This window comes from Pterocles gutturalis, unplaced genomic scaffold (assembly GCF_000699245.1).
Source record: "Pterocles gutturalis isolate BGI_N339 unplaced genomic scaffold, ASM69924v1 scaffold2983, whole genome shotgun sequence".
Lineage (NCBI taxonomy): Eukaryota > Metazoa > Chordata > Aves > Pterocliformes > Pteroclidae > Pterocles > Pterocles gutturalis.
Window position 1 is genome coordinate 6,390 of NW_010125233.1, and position 19,632 is coordinate 26,021.

Here is a 19,632-nt window from a genome sequence, read left to right on the forward strand (position 1 = left end):
TTCTCCGCCCGGCGAGGCGCAGGTAACCCAGCTCCAACAATCGTGCTCTTTGTCTGGGTGGGCGTGGGGGATTTACACTCTGGTTGCACAGCCACTGGGTGTGAGTTTCAGTATTTGGAGAACTGGTACTTTTTTTTTTTTTTTTTCCTGCCCCTTCTCTTTTTCTCCCTCCTTTTGCAAAGGGGATTTACAGCAGCAGATTTACTCAGGAATTAGCAGCGCCAACAATCCAAGAGCTTGATTTATGAAGAGAGGCTGGAAGAGCCAAATATGTGAATTAATTATTGCTAGAATAAATCCTGCCATCCCAGCTGGCTCCTGCTGAGATCTGTGGAGGGATTTGTCTGGTATTGGAGAGGCAATACCGACAAGGGACCCTGTTTCTGGATCCTTGTTATGATCAGAACTTTCTGTGCATGGGACTGTGTAGTGGTCCCTGCCCCGAGGATGTTGCAGCCCGAATTAGACTTTGCACACCCAGGCACAGCCAGGAAGGACATAGAGCCCAGTGCCTGTAGCAATGGTTGGGGAGCACTGGTTGTGCACAGGACCCTAACCCAGGCACGGGGTCTTTGCTGCCCAGGACATCCTGGAGCATGGATGCGTGGCTGAGGGCACGCAACTGGATTAGGAGGGAATTTTAGAGCTGGGAAAGAGAAGTGCTCCCAGACCTGTCAGACTGGGTGCAGGGTCTGCAGCTCCTCCCAGTGCCACTTCATGGGATGATTTGGTCCAGTTTGGGCAGGATGCCTCATATATAAACAAGAAAAAATATCCCCACAAGCCTGCTCGATTGCGGTAAGCTGCTGTTCACGCAGCTAGGATGAAAATATCCCCACAAGCCTGCTCGATTGTGGTAAGCTGCTGTTCACGCAGCTAGGATGCTTTCTGCTCTGCCCTGATAACATTTGTCCACACCTAATTTGTAAGCAAGCTGAAAACTTGAGCTGGGGACCTGTCCTTCTTTCCCTTGAAGATAACTCCTGGCAGTGACATTTGGTGCTGGCCACACAGTATTTCTGCCCCAGGTCAGAGATTTCCAGCAGAGCAATGCTGTCCATCCTCGTCCTCTGGGGGAGGATGGACTGGGAGACCCCAGAGGTGTTTGTCCTTCTTCCAAGAGCAGACCCACAGGGGCGGGGAGCAGGGGCAGGAGCCATCTCAGCAGGCATCCTGGATCAGTGTTCGCAGGCAGTGCAAAAAAACTGCAAACTTTTTTTAATTCCTCGGGATTTGCGTTGCCCACCTGCTCTTCAAAGGCAGAGGGCAAGGTCTGTGTCAGCGGCATGCGGAGAGCAGAGACTCACGGCAGCAAGGGACACCAAAGTTTCAGTTTTTTAAGTTCACTTTCCAACCTTCTCCCATCCCAATGGCTCTGTATGCGAGGGAGCAGCAACGGGACGGTGAGGACGGACACACCATTTTCCAGGGGACAGACTGCAGTGCCATTAAGGTCAGGCAGCCTGGCCCCAGCACAACGCTCAGCAAGGTGACACCTCCAGGGCACGACAGGGCAGGGACGCTGGTGGCTTTGGGAGGACTGTGATGGGGCCATATCTCCATCCCGGACCGCAGCACCCCAGCATGCGCCCGCTGTCGCACCCCAGCCCAGCCCCTCGCCGAGCTACAGCGCTGGATGCAACTGCGAAAGTAATGGAGAGTCGGGGTGGGGTTGGAACAAGTGGGTTGATTAAACAAACCGTAGAAAGCGCGGGCCAAATCTGGGCTCGTTTACCCCAGTTTTGGAGCAGAGCAGAGCAAATCCCCCATGCCCACGGCGTTTGCTGCATTTCCAACGGCATTAAAAAGAGCAGAAGCCGAGCTGCTGAATACAAGCATTTTACTTAATAAACACCCTTGGAGCCAAACACTTTGGCTTCACCTTCAGTAGCTGGCAGATGTCTGCAGATCTTATTATTCTGGTTACCAAGAGCAGAGCTAGTTTGGTTGGAAACTCGTGTGAAGTGGTACATCAAACATTGGCACCGGCCCAGCGCCGGCAGAACAAGAGCACAGCGCTGCTGCCCGCTGCCTGAGCTGGGCTGGGTCGCTCTGAACAAGAAAAGGGCCATCTGCCTTATGGAAATCACCTATTTAACACTCCAAATATTTAATCTAAACAAAAAGAAAACATTGATTTAATGCCTGGCTGCTCCGTGGCAAAAGCGAAGGAAGGGAGGAAAGGGATGGAGGCTCCCCAGGGGGATGTTAAAGCCGGGGTTGGGATGGGATGGGAAGGGGGGAGCTGGAGGGAAGCAGAGATGTCTCCTTCTCCTCCCTGCCCCTGCACAGCCACGTATGGCTCCATCCCTGCCTCAGCACAGCTGGGCAGGGCCAGGCAGCACCTCCCGGCACTCCTCTCCCCTCTTCGCCCTCTCCCCCGGCTGTTATTCCCCCCGGCCATCCCAACGGTTGCTCTGTGCCACCCATGAAAATTGACTGAAACAGCAAAGTTTTAACTGAACTTTATGGACTCTGGCACGTTGCCTTTTCTGAGGCTAAAAGCCATTTTGGGGATAGGATATCAACCAGGCTCAGTCCTGTCCTGTCCCTGATGCCAGGAGGTCAGAGAGAGCGAACAACCCGGGAGCAGGGGCGTGGATCCGCTGGGCTGATGGGCGCCCGATAGCAGAGGTGAATTATACAACATCCTTCTGAAATACCTGAACCGGCTGACAGCAGAAACCTCCTCTTCCTCCTGCCTGTGTGCTCTGCGAGCCCAGCTCAACACCAGGGGCGTGAAAGGGAGAAGGAAGCGGGTGTACAGCAGGAGGGCAAGGCAGAGTTCAGTCCAGGGGAGCGCCCGGCACTGCAGCATCCAGTACGGCAGCATCCAGCACTGCAACATCCAGCATCACAGCATCCAACACTGCAGCATCCTACACTGCAGCATCCAGCATCACAGCATCCAGCACTGCAGCATCCAGCACTGCAGCATCTGGCAGCACAGAGCCCAGCACTGCAGCATCTGGCACTGGCACTGCAGCATCTGGCAGAGCCCGGCACTGCAGCCGCCCTGTCCTTCCCCACGCCGTGGCTCTGCGAGGAAGCACAGTCCAGGTTTCAGGGGAGGAGGTGACGGGTTCCTCGTCTGACCTTGCAAGACTTGGGCCCTTTCACCGTGTTGCCCCGGGGCTCCCGTGGCACCTGCAGCCGGAGCCGCCAGCAGAGGCTGGGAGTTGCGGCGGATGCAGTGCTGAAGGCGTTGATCCCGGGGAACAGGAGTCAAGACCTTGTCCTGGTGTCGCAACCAAACCCTTGCACCTGTGCTTGCCTTCTCCAGGCAGACCTTGCCTCCTCGGGCAGGGGAGAGCGGCTTTTTATAACCTTTTCTTGGGCAATGGAGCTGGGAGAGAGATGTTTTTAAAGAAGATTCACCCAAGATTTGGAAGAAACCAGACCTCTGAACTCGCTCAGCTGAGCAGCAATCAGCAAGGAGATCTGTGTGTGCATTAGCTTGTGCGCGGAGAAGTGGGGACGCAGAGGGGGCACACAAAGGAGGACACGTTATTTCCCGAGCACTATTTTTTTCTCCCTAAAATGCAGCAGAGGCATTCCCTGGATGTCCGGATCTTGAACCGGGATCACTTTGGGTCCTTTCATTACGCACAAGGCAGTCACCAGATTGCTTTTCCACTAATTTTTGACTCACTTCTTGGACTGGAGTCTCTTTGCTGTGCTTACGCCAGCACAGGAAAGTGGCTTTACGCCAATGGCTCCTATCAACACCAACCAGACATCTCAATGTGACTTTCCTCTTCCCAAACACAGCTATCACCAGCACAGGGACAGAAGATAAGCCCTTAGTCAGTGCACTGCTTGGCGCGCACCGGCTGGGTTCAGACTGGCAGGGCAGGGACCAGCCAGGTATGAACTGATGGGACTCTGGGCTGATGATGGGCTGGGACGGCATCTTTCACCCACATCATGTTCTTGGAGAGAAGCAGTTCTGCCTTCATTTGTTCCTTGCTCCAAGTATCACATCGCAGCTACGTACCCAGTGTGCCACAATTTCTCCAGAACCCCAGGCTCAGCAGACCTATCAGCGGGGCCAAAATTCACATTTCTCAGCATCATCCACTCCAGCCAGCACACTGGAGGAATGGGCTTCCTGAAAAGCTTATAACAGGGGGTCCACACTTGGAGTTTGTCCTTTATTTCCATCCATGCCCACACTGGAACAGAGCTCTTGGAAAAAACTGGTCCCTGCAATGCAGCAAGTTACCAGCACTCTGCTTTGCTCCCCGCACACGTTGCATTGCTCTGGTGGCCTGCCCCAGCCGCAGGATTGAAACCAGCTCTGCAGCTTGCTGAGCTCTTATCCTGTCAGCACCAGGACAGCTGGTTTTGCCTTTTGTTCGAGAAGCCGTCACGCAGCTCGTTCTCTTTAATTCTGAAATCTCAGAGGTTTAACCTGCTGTTTGATCTAGGGCAAGGCCAGTGATAAGCCAAGTCAAGAACTTGACTCTGTCCGAGATGCTGACATCATTAGCCTGTTTGTTTAAGATGGAATTTAATCATGGGGATATTTTTCCCTCTATACGTGCCTTGTTTATTATTTTTTCTGATTGCCAGCACTTTCACTCAGCAGGGGAAATTCATTAAAGAGCTGTGATATAACTGGCTGATTCAGGCTGGCTGATGCAGGCGCACTGCTCGGCAAGGGATGGGGCCGAGAAATAAACCTGAGACTTCTTGCACCAGGAACTTGGGCAGGTTTATCACCCTTTAGAAGCCTGTTGCTGAGCCTGGACCTGGGCTACAAAATACTCATGAGGGAGAACTGGAAATCTAGGGGCTGGGACCTGGAGAAAGGCCGGGCACGCTGGGGACCTGCTCAGCAACAGGACCTGGCGGCAGGGACAAGGCTTGCGCAGACTGACGTGGGAAAAGCAGGGAATGGCCGTTTATCAGATGGGCTTGTGGCACGAGCGTAGGGGCTGGGAAAGAGCCTAGAACACTGCTTAGTCTCGGCCTGCACCAATCCTCCAAAAGGTAAAGCTTGTAATTGCTCTTGGAAAGGTGTCTCTAGCTGAAAGGGAGCAGCAGGGATGCCAGGGTGTGCACGCCTGCAGAGGGCACTGGATGAAGCAGCTGGAAATGCAGGAGGAGGGGCACGGCTCCTGTCCCAGCTGGATGCCCCTCCACCCACACAGGCTGGGGTCCCTCCCGAGTCAGCGTGGGGCAGATGGGAGCCTGGAATCAGAAACACACCATTGCTGGAGCTGCTTTACAGCCCCTGTGAGCGCTACAGCATCCACCGCAGGACTGGGGCTGATGACCTCCCTTTCTAAATCCATCAGCTCCCATTTGCATAATGATTCTCTTGACCTAAATTCTCCCCAAAGTTTCGGCATCACGCTGCCCCGGACTGCTGGGCCACTCTGTCACACATTACTCGTGTCCTCCAGCCCCCACTCCAAGGTAACTGCCCGTTAGTGAGGACTGACCCCAGCCCTAGGGATGGACATTGTGCTCATCCTGGTTCCCCTGAACCTGGTGTCCAGGTGTGCCCTGACCAGCAGCACTCACAGGGCCAAAAGAGGAGAGGGGAGGATCTGGCACGTTCACAAATCTCTCCATAAGCTCTAAGCAACCTGGTTGTTGTTTCTTGATATGTCCTCCTGCCTGAATCACCAGCTTTTTCCACCCCCTCCTGTGTTGGGCAATGACCCACTTAGATACACACCGTACCACAAATAATTACCAAGATCCGTGTTTTGTATCTGACCACTTCTTCCCTCCGCTCCCAGCCTCTCCAGTTCCTAATGATTCTCCCCTCTTCCTGGGCATCGCTGGTCCCAGTAAAACAAGGGTTCTCTGAGTTCATCATCTCTCTTTGGTGAGACCCAGATACTGGGCAGAACTAGTCCATCAGGATGCTTTGGCATCTCCATCACTGAAAGGAATTACCAACGGTTATCTTTCTGTGCATCACTTCCTAGAATAAACCAAGGACTCATCCACAGCCTCTCACGGCAGGTGAGAACCAGGAATTTTTTTTCTGCTGAATGCAGATGAGACCGTGTGGCAGGAACACCTCAGATAGAAACTGCCTTTAATCTTGGTGCTGGTATCTACCATTGCAAACTGTGCCAGGGGCTACCCAGCATGGCAAAGTCTTGCCAACCCCACCAGCAGATGGGGAAACTGAGGCACAAGAACAGTCAAGTGACTTGCCCAAGGCAAAAAGGCAGTCACCTGCAGAGCTAAGATTAACACCCGTGTTCATCTGCCAGACAATCCAGGACACGCTCTGGTCCCCTACATGGCATCGCTCATTAGCATCACCCCAAAATTGCTGCTAAAAACTCCCTGTGCTGGGGAGCAGCAGCCCCCGGTGCCGGGAGAAGCCACTCCCAGGACCTGCCTCTGTGCCACGGGGAAACTATTTAGGGTGGAGATGTTCAGGGAGGGCTCCCAGACGCTGGAGGTGTCCGGTCTGTTATACTGCAGGTGGGGCCAGCTCCAGTCACATTCTTGGCTTTGCTTTTTCTTTTTTTTTCTGGGAAAAATTTAAATGATCCAGAGATGAACCACGCCAGGCCTCGCTATGTCGTCGAACGTCCTGCCTATTCGGTCAGCCTCTTCGATGAAGAGTTCGAGAAGAAAAGTAGAAGTTACCCTGTTGGGGAAAAATTGAAAAACCTTTTCAGGTAACATAGAATGCTATAGCTGGGGCAAATGCAAACCAGATGTGGTCTGGAATTGGGAGAGAATTTGGACCTGGGGATATAGTTCCCATTTTTATCCTGGGAAAACTGCTCCATGATCTTCAAGGCTTTGGTGGATGAAAGGTACAGGAGAAAAGCAAATTGTACTGAAGCAAGTGAAACTGGTTACTCATTTCACTGCCTCAGGTGTTCCGCTGCAAGGCAAATAAGCGGAACAGTTTGCACTAAGTGCACTTGGGATTTCGGTTTCTGTTTTCCAAATTTTTTAATAATGAAAAAGGTATACTTGGTGATGTAGGTATGAGGGTGTGGATTACTTCTTTAAGCTTTCCAGCTCACATTTCTTTTTATCAGCTTTCTGATTAAAAACAGCACTGGCTTTCCTTAAAGAAAGATCCTGCTGATTACTGTCTTGGAAATCTACCTCCATTCCTTGTAAAAACAAAGGCAGGAAAGAGAACATGTATGTTAGCAGGCAGAGATGTGAGATGTTGCATGTCCCAACCCAGAAGTAGTCTTCCTCTTTCGGACACACTTGGGGTTTTTTGACCAAAGACCTGAAAAAGTTCCTCTTTGTGCAACTGAGCTAAATGCTTTGCTCTGTGCAGGTTCTCCTTCCAGCCGTGGCAGCACTGGGGACCTCCCAGGAACCACAATAACCCTCCACGGCACATCCAGCTAGTTAACTGCCTTGCACGCACAGGGAAGGGCTGTGCACCAAATATTGGGCTCGGGATTTGGTGTGGGAGAAAGCTTGAGACTCACACAAATATCTTTCCTTGCTTGTCCCCTTCCCACCTTGCTTGCTTCCTTCCTTCTTTAATTATTTGCATTTTTAAAATCTCCTCCAGATGTTCAACTTCCAGATTCAAGCTCGTCCTCTTTAGCCTGTTCCCAATACTTGCGTGGCTTCCCAAGTATAAGATTAAGGACTACATTTTGCCTGATGTTCTCGGTGGGCTCAGTGCGGGGACAATCCAAGTGCCACAAGGTGAGATGCAATGACTTTCTGTGTCACCAAGAGGGGAGAGCACTTTGCCAGTTCAGTTAAGGGTCTGCAGATGACCGCTGATGTCCAGTCTGGGGGGATTCACCATCTTTACTGCTGACACCATTAACCCAAGCTCTACCTCCAGCCCGCCTGTCCCTGTGTTTTTGGCCTCTTCTGCCCAGACAGCAGCAGCCTGTGCTGGCCACAGCACCTTCCTGGAGCTGATGCGAGTGTGAGCAGGGTACTCACAGTGAAAAACACCCATTTCCCTTGTGTGTTCCAGGGATGGCCTTTGCGCTGCTGGCCAATCTGCCGCCCGTCAACGGGCTCTACTCCTCCTTCTTCCCCTTGGTAACATACCTCTTCCTTGGTGGGATCCACCAGATGGTCCCAGGTAAGAGTCTGCAGAGCAGCTGTCTGCACAAGACAGTTAAATACTGGCTGGGAATACTCGGTGTGTCCCAGAGTAGAGATGTTTGGGCATGTTTGGTCCATCAGGGGTTTATGGGATCCCTGATCTGGCTGCACAGCAGGATCTCACCCCATGGGAGATGCAGTGATGGGCTGGGCGGCTCGGGCTGGACAGCCTAACCTGTCCAAGTGCCTTCCAGGACAGGATGCTCTCTAGAGAAAACTGTCATCACTTTGTTGTGTTGTAGGTACTTTTGCAGTCATCAGCATTATTGTTGGCAACATCTGCCATGAGCTGGCTCCAGAGTCAGACTTCCAGTACATCAACCAAACTACCAATGAGACCAGTGTGAATACCACAGCCCTGGAAGCAGCCAGGCTGGAGATCTCCGCCACCTTAGCCTGCCTGACAGCCATCATACAAGTAAGGACTCTCTGCACTGTCTCTGTTGTGTCCTCTGGCTCTCTCCCTGAAGCAGAGATGCTGGTAGCAGATGCTAGCAGAAGCCCCATTTCTAGGTGGACGATGCCTCAGCATGGAGGTTTTGGGGGGGATCCCGCCCCAGCAGCAGTCTTGGTGTGAAATTCTCCAAACGGATTAGCCAAGGGTGGGGCCAGCCCCTGGGGCAGGATCGCAGCGGGTGATGACACCCCAGCACCCTGCAGCTCTCCTCTCCCCATCCCTGCTCCGGGCCAGTTTGCCCAGCCCAGCCCACGCCGCGACGGCGTGGGAGGGATGCACCCCATCTCCCAGCGGAGCCGCCTGCCCGACACGGGCACGCTCAGGATCTGCACCTCGCCCTTTGGGGCTGGCATGCTTCTAATAACACCTTGTCTGTCCTACCCTAGCTGTGCCTGGGATTCGTGCAGTTTGGCTTTGTCGCTATCTACCTCTCCGAGTCTTTCATCAGGGGCTTCATGACAGCAGCGGGGCTGCAGATCCTCATCTCCGTGCTCAAGTACGTCTTCGGCTTGACAGTCCCGTCTTACACCGGGCCCTTAGCTATCGTCTATGTAAGTGGGTGCTCTGGACAGGAGCCTTCCCTGCACCTCCCTCCCCAGGGACCACCACACCACAGGCATCCCTGACACCTGTGCAGGGGAAAGGGGGGCTTGGAGAGAAGGAGAGGGTGGAGGGAGGGGGAATACGGCCATCTGCACCCCTCCAGCCCTGCACACCCATGCTGCTGCCATTGTATTGCCTATACAGTGTTATCTGAGCCCTTGTCTGCTAGTTTCTAATTAGAAATAATGAAAAGGGTCTGGGATTTGGGGAGAATAGGAACCGTGTTGCTTTACAGCAGGAGTCTTGCACAATTGTTAGCAACAGAAACTTTTCCTATGAGCAGATTTACCCATTCCTGGGCTTTCCCACATCTTCCACAGATCCATCTTCCATTGATGCAGCTAGAATTGCATTTAACCGGACAGCACAGACCCAGGGCTGGTTGCTGGTCTCTCAGCAGCAGTGTTTCTAGCCCTTCTCTCACCCTCATCACATCTCAGGGTGTTTGCAGTTGATTATGGTGCTGCCCGAGTTCTGAATCTTTGCTTCCCCGTGACACCTTCTCCTCTTCTCTCCCCTTTAGACATTCATCGACATTTGTAAAGGTCTGCCCAAAACCAACGTGGCCTCCCTGGTCTACGCCTTGGTCAGTGCTGTGCTCCTCATCATTGTCAAGGAGCTCAACCTCAAGTACATGAAAAAGATCCGGATGCCCATCCCCATGGAGATCATCATCGTAAGTGATGCACGAGCTGTCCCTTGGACCCTGCAGGAGACAGTCCCTCCCCTCACAGCCCTGGGACACCCTCTGCTGCTCACAGAGGGCCACCCTGTAGAGCTCCTACCCGGTGAATATGACGTGATCCCCACATGGCCAGGGACAGAAATTGGCCCATCCTCACGGAGTACCTGGGTACCTCTGATGCCCAGTTTGACCCTGTCAGACTGTACCTGCATCCTGGTGATGCTGAGGATGAGGAACATAACTCCTGCTGGGGAGGTTCTCTCCTTTCCTAGCCCAAATTTGGTGCTAATTTCTACTGTCAGCCCCAGGAGCACAGGAAGCTTAGTGCTTCTGAGAGAGCTCGTGCTTTTTCTGCTTACTGTTCTTTTATTCTCTGTACTTTCAGGTAATAGTTGCGACAGCAATCTCTGGCAGCTTTAACATGCCCGAGAAGTACGGCATGCCAGTAGTCGGGCAGATCAGCATGGGGTAAGTGCATGTGCAGGTCTGACTCAACTTCCAGAGAATTTTCCTGCCTCCTCCTGAAGCCTGGAAAACATCTCACTCTTCCCTGGTCGATGCCAGTCCCCTTCCAGGAGTGCCAGGCTGCCCTGTTACACAACTCCCACCATCCACCCAAGCGCAGACACGGATTATGTCATTCCTGAACACACAAGCTCTTCACCCACTTCGCCAGCCTCTGGACACTAGTGTCACAACTGTTTCTCACCTCTGCTCTGAGTGCAGGTTCCCAGCACCAACCCTGCCCCTGGTCAACAAGTGGAAGGACATGATCGGCACCGCCTTCTCGCTCGCCATCGTGGGCTACGTGATCAACCTGGCCATGGGGAGAACGCTGGCAGCCAAGCATGGCTACGACGTGGACCCCAACCAGGTAACGCTTGGTCTGGAAGGACACAGTCAAGGACCGTTCCCCTTGCTCTCAGGCGTGAAAGGAAAAACGCGCTGCACGAATGGGAAGCTTTCCAACGCGTTCTGCTGAAAGCAGACGTGCTGCTCCCATGCATGCAGGCTCGCACGGCAGCTTGCCATGGGGCGGTGGAAAGGACATGGCAGATCCATCTCCCACGGCCTGGAGAGAGCCTGCAAAAGGGAAGAAAGCCTCAGGTTGAGGTCTCTGCTTTGCTCTCCCTCCAGACCTGAGGCTTCAGCCCTGAGTGCTGGCCCAGACAGCGTTTTTGCAGGTTATTGGAGCACAACGAGGCACATGTATTTCTCACTGAGCAGAGAAAGACCTGGATTCCTGGTGTGTCACCTAGATACTGTAAGAGGCAGGACATTAAATAATCCTCTTTTGTCATCACTGGAACAGTGGCAGCTTTCAATAACAGCCACACATACCACGTGAAGCCCTGCCCTTCGTGTGTCAACAGATGACAACGTGTTTATGTGGAATTGTGCTTCCAGGTTTCCCTGCTATACCCGAGCCTGTCCCAGCTATTACCATAAGGAAAAGGTCTGGGACACACTGCAGGGAGCCCAGGTCCCTTCCCTGGCCACACAAACCCCGGACTCGGGCATCTGCTCCACCGCCTGGCAGCTCAGACACGTTGGCAGGGCAGGACGGGCAGCTCTCCGTTTGATGACCATGTTCCCCCGTCTCCATAGGAAATGCTGGCCCTGGGCTGCAGCAACTTCTTTGGATCCTTCTTCAAAATCCACGTCATCTGCTGTGCTCTCTCCGTCACTCTGGCTGTCGATGGGGCAGGAGGGAAATCACAAGTTAGTACCTTCTCCTTCTCTTTTCCCTACGTGATCCTACTGGAGCACAAACCCCTGCAGCCGCTGCACGCTGCCAGCCCGACATCGCTGCTGCAGGTCTGGAGATGCTCCATGTATGAGCGCTTCACATTGCTGCTGTTAAAGCAGAATTTCCTCTCTCCCCAACCCTATTTTGTTCCCTGGATGGTTGTTTGGATGGGTGACAGGTGTAGGGCTGTAAACCTGCATTCCCAGCCTGGCTCCTCCGATTGAGCAGAGCTACATGAGGGAGGTTTGGGGTTATCTGCGAGCTCTGCAGGATCCAGGCCCATTTCTCGGAGGCAAACATCTGCTCACATAAAATGCTGCAGTGACCAGTTGTGCCATTGGTTGATGCAGCAGGAGAGGAAAAGTCCAAGAGGAGCTTTAGGAAGACCCTGATGTTTGCTGAAGTGATTTCTTGATTTCTTTCTTTTTTCCAGGTAGCAAGCTTCTGTGTGGCCTTGGTGGTTATGGTGACCATGCTGGCTCTGGGGATCTACCTCGAACCTCTTCCAAAGGTAACACAAACATCCCTGCAAACAGCACGACCATTGCATCACACACTCTGCACACCCCAGCAAGGGCAAAGCCTTGCTCCAGAAACCCCTGCTGCAAACCATCGCACAGTGGTTTGTTCCTGGTCTGGGGTCCTGTCTTCTGGAAGGAAGAATAGTCTAATTTATCCTGCTCAGTCCCAAGTGAGATGTTTATGAGCATCACCCTTTCCCATTCCCTTGTGGTTACTGGACCGAGGAAGGCAGACATTGCAGAAAGCATCTGCTGCAAAGTCTGACACATCCACCCTGTGCATCCACATCCCAGCTGATACCATCCCCTCTCCTCCTCAGTCTGTGCTGGGAGCCCTCATCGCGGTGAACCTGAAAAACTCCCTCAAGCAGCTGGCTGATCCCTTCTACCTCTGGAAGAAGAGCAAACTGGACTGCGTGAGTGCCTGGGGACGGTGGGAGGCATCTGCCTGCCTGAATCCCGCAGCTCAAGCCAGGGCTGGGTGAGGCAAAAGCAGGGGGAGCACAGCCCCCCGGCAGGCTTTGGGGGCAGGAGGGCAGAATGGGTTCCCTGCAGAAGGTGGGTTTCACTCTCTTGCTGCGATCATCCTCGGCAATGAGGTCCTGAGCAGCGGCAGAGCCTGTCCTGCCCAGCTGAGCACTCTCAGCTCAGCACAGGTATCAGAGCGGTCTGAACTATCACCTGCTCTGCTTAAATGCCAATCAACTGCGGGAGCCTGTTTGCCCAGAACTAGCCAAACCGGCCCTGCTCAATATCTAGGAGTCATGACTTAAAAACTCACACAATAGCCCTCCAGGGTGAGGAGAGCCCTTCGCAGCGATAAGGACTCCAGGCACTGGTTGATGTATAAACCCAGGCAGGGGGTGCGGGGGAGTGAGAACGGAATTTGGAAATGTCTGACATAAAAAGACAGTGTTTGAACAGGACTCCCACGGCTGAGTGGTGTGTGTGGACACTGAGCCAATATCCTGTCAGGTCCTGACAAACCTCCTTATCGGAGAAATCAGGAGTCCAAAGGGGCTGACCTGAGTCATCAAGAGCTTTCCCAAAATACTGTTCAAACAGGTGCTGGAGAAGCCATGGGTTGGCAGTCCAGGCAGAGATTTTACCGGGGTGTGATCATGACATGAAGGCACACTCCAGCACAGAGCATGAGCTACAGAAAAATTGGTCCATGCGTTTATTGAGTCTGGCAGACTGACCAGAGCTGGGATGCGCAAGGTCTGAGCTGACACAGTCATGCAGGCAAGAACCAGCAGAGAGGGAAAGATGGGAAGATGTGATTCTCTGTTGGGAATCATTTATAGCGATGTAAGCACATCTCTGAACGGGTTCTGCTGATGCCTGGTGGGTAGGATGGAAGGTCTCGGTCAGCTCTGGCAGTTCACATGAGGGCAGGTGAAGTTCCTGTAACCAGGGCTTGCAGAAGGGAGCACAGACCAGCCCCCGGGGTCCACAGTCCCCAGCCCAAGCTCCGGGCAGACACCCAAGCGGATGACGGACTGAGCAGGGATGCGTGGTGCTGCGTAGAGAACACCCTGCCACTGTGTCTCTGCCAAACGTGGTCCCCACAGCGGAGGTGAACGATGGTCAAAAACCTCTTTGCTTCACCCTGTGTGGATCACCTGTCCCCCATGGCACAGCCAGACCCACCGCCCCGGCTGTGCTGCATTTCCACGGAGCTGCTGGAACAAAGCTCCTGCCACCAGCAGCCACGGCCAGCATACTGGTACAGGGAGTGGGGGCCAGGCAGATGCCAGTGGGGTGAACTGCATTCCTCTGACCTTAATCTCCCTGGAATTTGAACTAGATTCAGTGACCTGTCCCAAAACGGGGAACACCATGTCTGGATGATGTCAGACCATCAGTGCTCATGACCTGCAGCCTGACTGTGTTTTAGCGCTAACGGCAGGGATCACCCCACGGACACAGCCCGGTGTGAAGTCTGGGTGGAGGGAAGCCCTTCCTGGCCATTTATACACACAACACGTATAAATTAAGATGCTGAAGTCATCAAAAATTACCCTGATTTCTCCAAGGTCAAAGCTAGGTTTTATCAGCCTCGAGGACAGGATTACAATAACCCGATAATGATTCTCAGAGGGCAGGTTCATATGCTTAGGCAGGACTCATTTCATACGGAGGGAGATGCTTGAGTGCCAATACATAAAAATGACTAATGACCGAGCTGTGAGCGCAGAGGTGGAGCAGGTTTTGGCATGCTCTGCCATACTTACCATCAAATCTGCTTTGTGGTCAGGTCACTTATATTAGGCGCTCGGACGGTTTTCACATGGATGCTCATCCCTTCTGAAATGCTCTGACTGACAGCCGGGGTTTTCTCGGGGCTGGGAGCAGTTGCTGAGCAGCAGATGGTCTGATCTGCAGGAGCCTTTTCTTGACTCCTTACTGACACTTTTTGAACCGAATGAGCAGTGTGGGTGTTCATGCAGCTGTGAAGAAATGCACCGGCTGCTTTTATGGCTGAAAACCTTGGGCTCCTGGCAAGCTTCCCAGCAAAGGTGTTTCACGCGATAGCGTGCAATAAACTATATAATTAGAATAGCTGCAGAATTCAGGCTTTGGTCTTTTGATCCTCAGCTGTGTGGTTCTTAGAGTCCAGAATATCAGCACAGAGCCATTTGCCATCCATCACTGTGCTGATGGTAGAGCAAAATGACGTGCCACGCTCTTCTCTTTCCGCAGCTGGTCTGGCTGGTGAGCTTCCTGGCCTCCTTCTTCCTGAGCCTTCCCTACGGAGTCACTGTGGGCGTGGGATTTTCCGCGCTGGTTGTGGTTTTCCATACCCAGTTGTAAGTACCAGCGTAGCTACAAAAACCAAAAGAGAAGGACCATCTCCCGGTCGCAGAACAAATGACAGATCATTTTTATAACTGACCTCTGGCCCACGTTTCGAAGGAACGTGCGGCAGGAGCCTGGGGGAGTGCAGGTGTCCTCCCCAGCCGCTGGAATGTGCAAACAGGAATGGTAGGCGCTAATTTACTGCCTGCATTCCCACTCCTGTGTATGGTTAGCGATGTGCACATCCCAAGGCAGGGGGAAGTCTGGAGGTATTTACTTCAGCATGAAAAGCTGCCTGCATAGTTCCCAGCAGAAAATCCTGCTCATAAAAAAAAAAAAAAAGAGCCCCATATATATGTAGAGACTGGCGTCTTCACACCATTTTTAATCCATCAAAGCCCCTTATTAATATTTCCCAGTCTGGGATCTCAAACTGCTGACTCTTTTCTGCCCGGGAGACTCTGCAGGGATGAAATTTAAGTATTTTCATAAAGCAAATTTTCAAATCCTGGTGTGGAATGTGAAGAGAAGCAGTTTTCTTCCCCTGCATCTTTAATTTTGATCGCCTCTTTTCTCCTAGCCGTAACGGCTCTGCCCTGGGCCAAGTAACTTCCACTGACATCTACAAGAACCCTAAAGCCTACAACAAGGTAAGCGGAAGCTAAAGCATCCTCAGAGAAAACGCTGTTCTTTGCAACTGGTACCCAACATGATCAGGAAACTCAAGTCCATGCTTCTGTCTCAGCGAGGCTGTTTGCTGCTTGTTTCAGGGGCAGCAGGCGAGCTGCTGCTCAGTTTGCCTTTCCCAGTTACCTGCTGCCCAAACTCCCAGCCACCCTGCACCCCCCTCACACCCCGTCACGCCTGGCTTGAGCTCTTGTCTCTGTTGCAGGTACATGAACTTAATGGGATTAAAATTGTGACCTACTGCTCGCCGCTATATTTTGCCAACTCAGAGATATTCCGCCAGAAGATTATAGCCAAGGTGAGCAATGCCCTAACAAATTCCTGCTTGCAGCCAACCCCCAATGGCTCTTGCTCTCTCCTGGGTTGCTACGTGGAGATAAAGAAGGATGATCACAAAAAGACGGTCACATCCACCCCCAACTCTTCCATCATTTCCTCCCTGATCTTCAGGACTGTTTGTAGACCTCATTTTAGAGGCTACACCTGAATCCTGGCAGGTATCCTTCCCCAAACTCTGCCAAAGCAGAGTCATCCTGCAAATCTCTCCTCCCTGCATGTCCAGTTACCCTGAGTTACTGGAGATGATGTTTGTTGCTGGTGCTGTTCTCCCGTGCCACGTGCCACAGGCTGGGACAGAGCAGGAAAGAAACAGCAGCCCCTGACTATGGGGCTGAACAGACTTTGCAAAGAAAATTCTCTCTTTTCTACAGACCGGGGTGGATCCTGGTAAAGTGTACTTAGCCAGGAAGAAATACGTGAAATGGCAAGAGAAGGGGAGAGCACAGCCACCAACAAAGCTACCGAAATTCTTACTGAAGCAGAACAAGGTAACGCAGTTTGGGCTCCTGTGTTGATTGTAAGACCCTGAGTCCCCATCAAACAGCTCCTCTTGACATAGGATTTTTTGCACTGTCTGCCTGGCCACATTTCCCACCTCTTGCCTCCTTTCCTTCCCACCCACATCTCCGTTCCTCCCAATAGCCAAAACCTTAAGACGCAGGAGAACTGGAAATGGCTGAGAGCTAGAAAGCTGTAGAGATGGCTAGAACGGAAACACAGTGAACAATTTGCTAGAAACTGGGCTCGCCCTCTTTCTCTAAGGGTGCATCTATGTCAGCTTTTCAGTTCTAAAGTGCCCTTTTGAAGCACATTGCCCAGTCATCCCAGCTTCATTTGGTTTCCATTGCTGAGCATGTGAACAGGTATCATTTAAAATTAACCTAATGTACTCCAACCCCAAGAGACATTCAGTCCAGCACCGGTTAGTCCAGATTAAACCACTTCATGCCCCTGAATACTTTGGGTGCACTCACATGTCAGGATCCCAGCTTGTGTTGATAGTTGTGCCCTGCCCTGACTGTGCATTTCTGCTTTGCTGCAGACCTTGTCTTTGCAAGAGCTTCAGAAAGATTTTGAAAGCGCCTCTCCAACAGATACCAATAACAACCAGACAACCGCTAACGGTGCCAGCATCTCCTACGTCACGTTCCGTCCACCCGCCAATGGTTCTGGGCGAGCGCACAGCTCCAGTGAGCTGGGCAGCACCACCACTCTGCAGGGAAGCACGTTCAGTGTCATGCCTGCAGCAGATGCTGACCCTGTGATGACAGCACCGCCCTACGTCAGCTTTCACACCATCATCCTGGACATGAGTGGAGTGTGTTTTGTTGACCTCATGGGCACAAAAGCACTCAGCAAGGTTAGTTCTGTACTACAAACACAGCCAAGCAACATATCACCCAGGTACCTTCTGCTCTCTCGGGCAGCTCAGATAAAGATGTTTACCCACCTCAATAGAAGGTTTTGTGGCTTTCTCCTTCAGCATCCCCAGGACACGTGTAAAGCCCTGGATAAAAGACTTTATGTCTAAACACAAAACTGGAGCAGCAGTGTTACTAATCCTCTCTCTCCCTTCTTGTCTCTTCTAGTTGTGTTCCAGTTATCAGAAGATTGGGATTAAAGTGTTCTTGGCAAACGTGCATGGTAAGAATCCACAAAGAACACATTTCCACGTGATCTTCCCCCATTTACGTGTTGCTGACAGAGAGGAGATCTTTCTGTGTTCTTTATGCAAACCCTGTGAGCTGTCAGCCTTTTGTTGGACCCAACCAGAACAGATGAAACAAGAGAACAAAGAAAGGACAGAGAAATGCTGCTTTCTGTGTGAAATAAATCCTTTAATTTGGGAAGTCATATGACTGGAACACCTCTACATTTAGCATGTAGAAAAATAGACCCCTATACTCTCACTTCTGTAGCAAACCTGCTTCTTCCCTATGCACCCCAGCCCTGCTTTAGCTCAGAGGAGCACTGTCAGCCACGTGCACTTCCAAAGGCTTCCTTCTTTGGTTTCCTTCTTGCTCATGTGCTTGTCCTTTCTGCAGCCCAGGTGTACAACGACATTAGCACAGGCGGAGTCTTTGAAGAAGGAGGCCTGGACCGAAGTCACATCTTCGTGACGATCCATGATGCTGTTTTGTTTGCACTGGCAAATACCAAAGAAGTTGTCCACCCGCCCATCTTAGAAGAGGTAAATTTGCTCACCAGTCTTTCTCCAGCTCACGGGACCGCATTATTAGTTTTACATGCTGTGTCAGCACAAAGGAAGAATAACAACTCAATACTGCACCTAATAAAGTTCCTTATTTATCTCAAGTGGTAAAGGTCTAAATCCAACAAAATATTTCATCTACTAATCCTCACGTGTGGGCCAACTACCTACTGGCTGAACTGGTTGCAATGGGAACTCAGAAGTGCAAACCCCCGGCTGGGAGATGAATGTCGTCCCAGCCTGGAGAAGCCAGAAGAGCTGTTCCAGCACTATGCCCTCAGTTTGGTGTTGGCTGGAACATGCAGCTGCTCACAAAGGCAGAATTTGGCCCTTGGAAATGAAGCCAAAGCACATGCCCCTGTCCTTCCATAGCCCCAGCATCCATGAATGCTTCTCTTGGTGGGACGAGAAAAGGCTGAGGCAGGAACACATGCTGACCACACAGACAGGCTCTTTCCCCAAACAAGTGCTGGTTGATTGCATCGTAACTGGAGTTGGAAGCAGAGCAGAGTTAGCCAGCTATCTCATGAGAACAAATTCAGGTGTCTCAGGTATCGACAGAGAGATATGTAAATGTCAGCTCAGTCAGAGGAGATTGATTCCTTCTGCATCCCTCTTCCTGGGCATCTCCCTTTGAGCACGTGTGAGGTTTTAAGCCTGGGTTAGTCATTTTTCATTCCTTTCAACCCTGCACTCTGCTAATTTGCGGATTTGATTTTTCCCTGCACAGAGGCCGAATCAGACGGAGCTCTCCATCTACGACGAGTCTGTGGACGAAAGCAGCGCGGAGTTCAAGAACTTGGAGGAGGTTAGTTCTAGCGCCAGGGGTCACTTCTTCAGCTGTGGCCACGGCACCAGCCCTAACCCAGCGTGCTTTGTGTGCCCTTTAGGAGATGTTTGGGAGCATGTTCCGCTCAGAGACCCAGACAGCTCTGTGAGCCCGCGGGGAGCACCGGCGTGCAGGCAAACCCCCCCAGACAGACTCCTCTCTCCCAGCCCTGCCTGAAGAGCTGCACTTCTACCAGGGGATAAGTTTGCAAAGCAAGAGGCCACCACACCTCTTGGATTGAAAAATTCCTCCCACCTCTCTGCTCTGCTTCTCGTATTCAGAGCAATGGACTCTGGAGCAGAAAACAGAAATCTACAGAAGCAGGAACTCAGGAAATGCCATCTCATTAATTACGGAAGAAAAGAGAGTTCATTTGAAGGCAGGTGCCTTAACACATGGGACAATTAGTCACTATTGCCAAGTGCTCTCCTTTGTCTCACACAATCGCACTCTCCTGCCCGCACAGGAATTACGTAATTCGGGCATCCCCCTTCTTTCTTCTCCCTTCTCACTCTTTTCATGATAAACTGAAGTACAAGCAAATATTAAGAGCCTTTCATGGCTTTGATTCAGGAGCAAAACAAGGTGCGGCGGCACATCTGTATAAGGTACCGTTGCTCTAAAACGTGCACTGACCTTTGGGGTGTCTGCACAGTTCGTGGAAA

The 19,632-nt window shown here is 52.0% G+C and overlaps 1 protein-coding gene across 1 annotated transcript; it reads left to right on the forward strand.

Moving 5' to 3' along the window:
- The first annotated feature begins 6,531 nt into the window (after positions 1-6,531).
- On the forward strand, positions 6,532-19,076 carry SLC26A9 (solute carrier family 26 (anion exchanger), member 9). The gene is made up of 20 exons (XM_010078474.1): positions 6,532-6,656; positions 7,526-7,665; positions 7,949-8,059; positions 8,325-8,500; positions 8,926-9,090; positions 9,666-9,818; positions 10,213-10,295; positions 10,554-10,701; positions 11,436-11,549; positions 12,011-12,088; positions 12,419-12,514; positions 14,805-14,911; positions 15,481-15,550; positions 15,793-15,885; positions 16,298-16,414; positions 16,969-17,286; positions 17,516-17,570; positions 17,972-18,117; positions 18,869-18,946; positions 19,029-19,076. Exons 1-20 carry the CDS (start codon positions 6,532-6,534, stop codon positions 19,074-19,076), a joined length of 2,421 nt encoding a protein of 806 aa, XP_010076776.1.
- Positions 19,077-19,632: the final 556 nt, after the last annotated feature.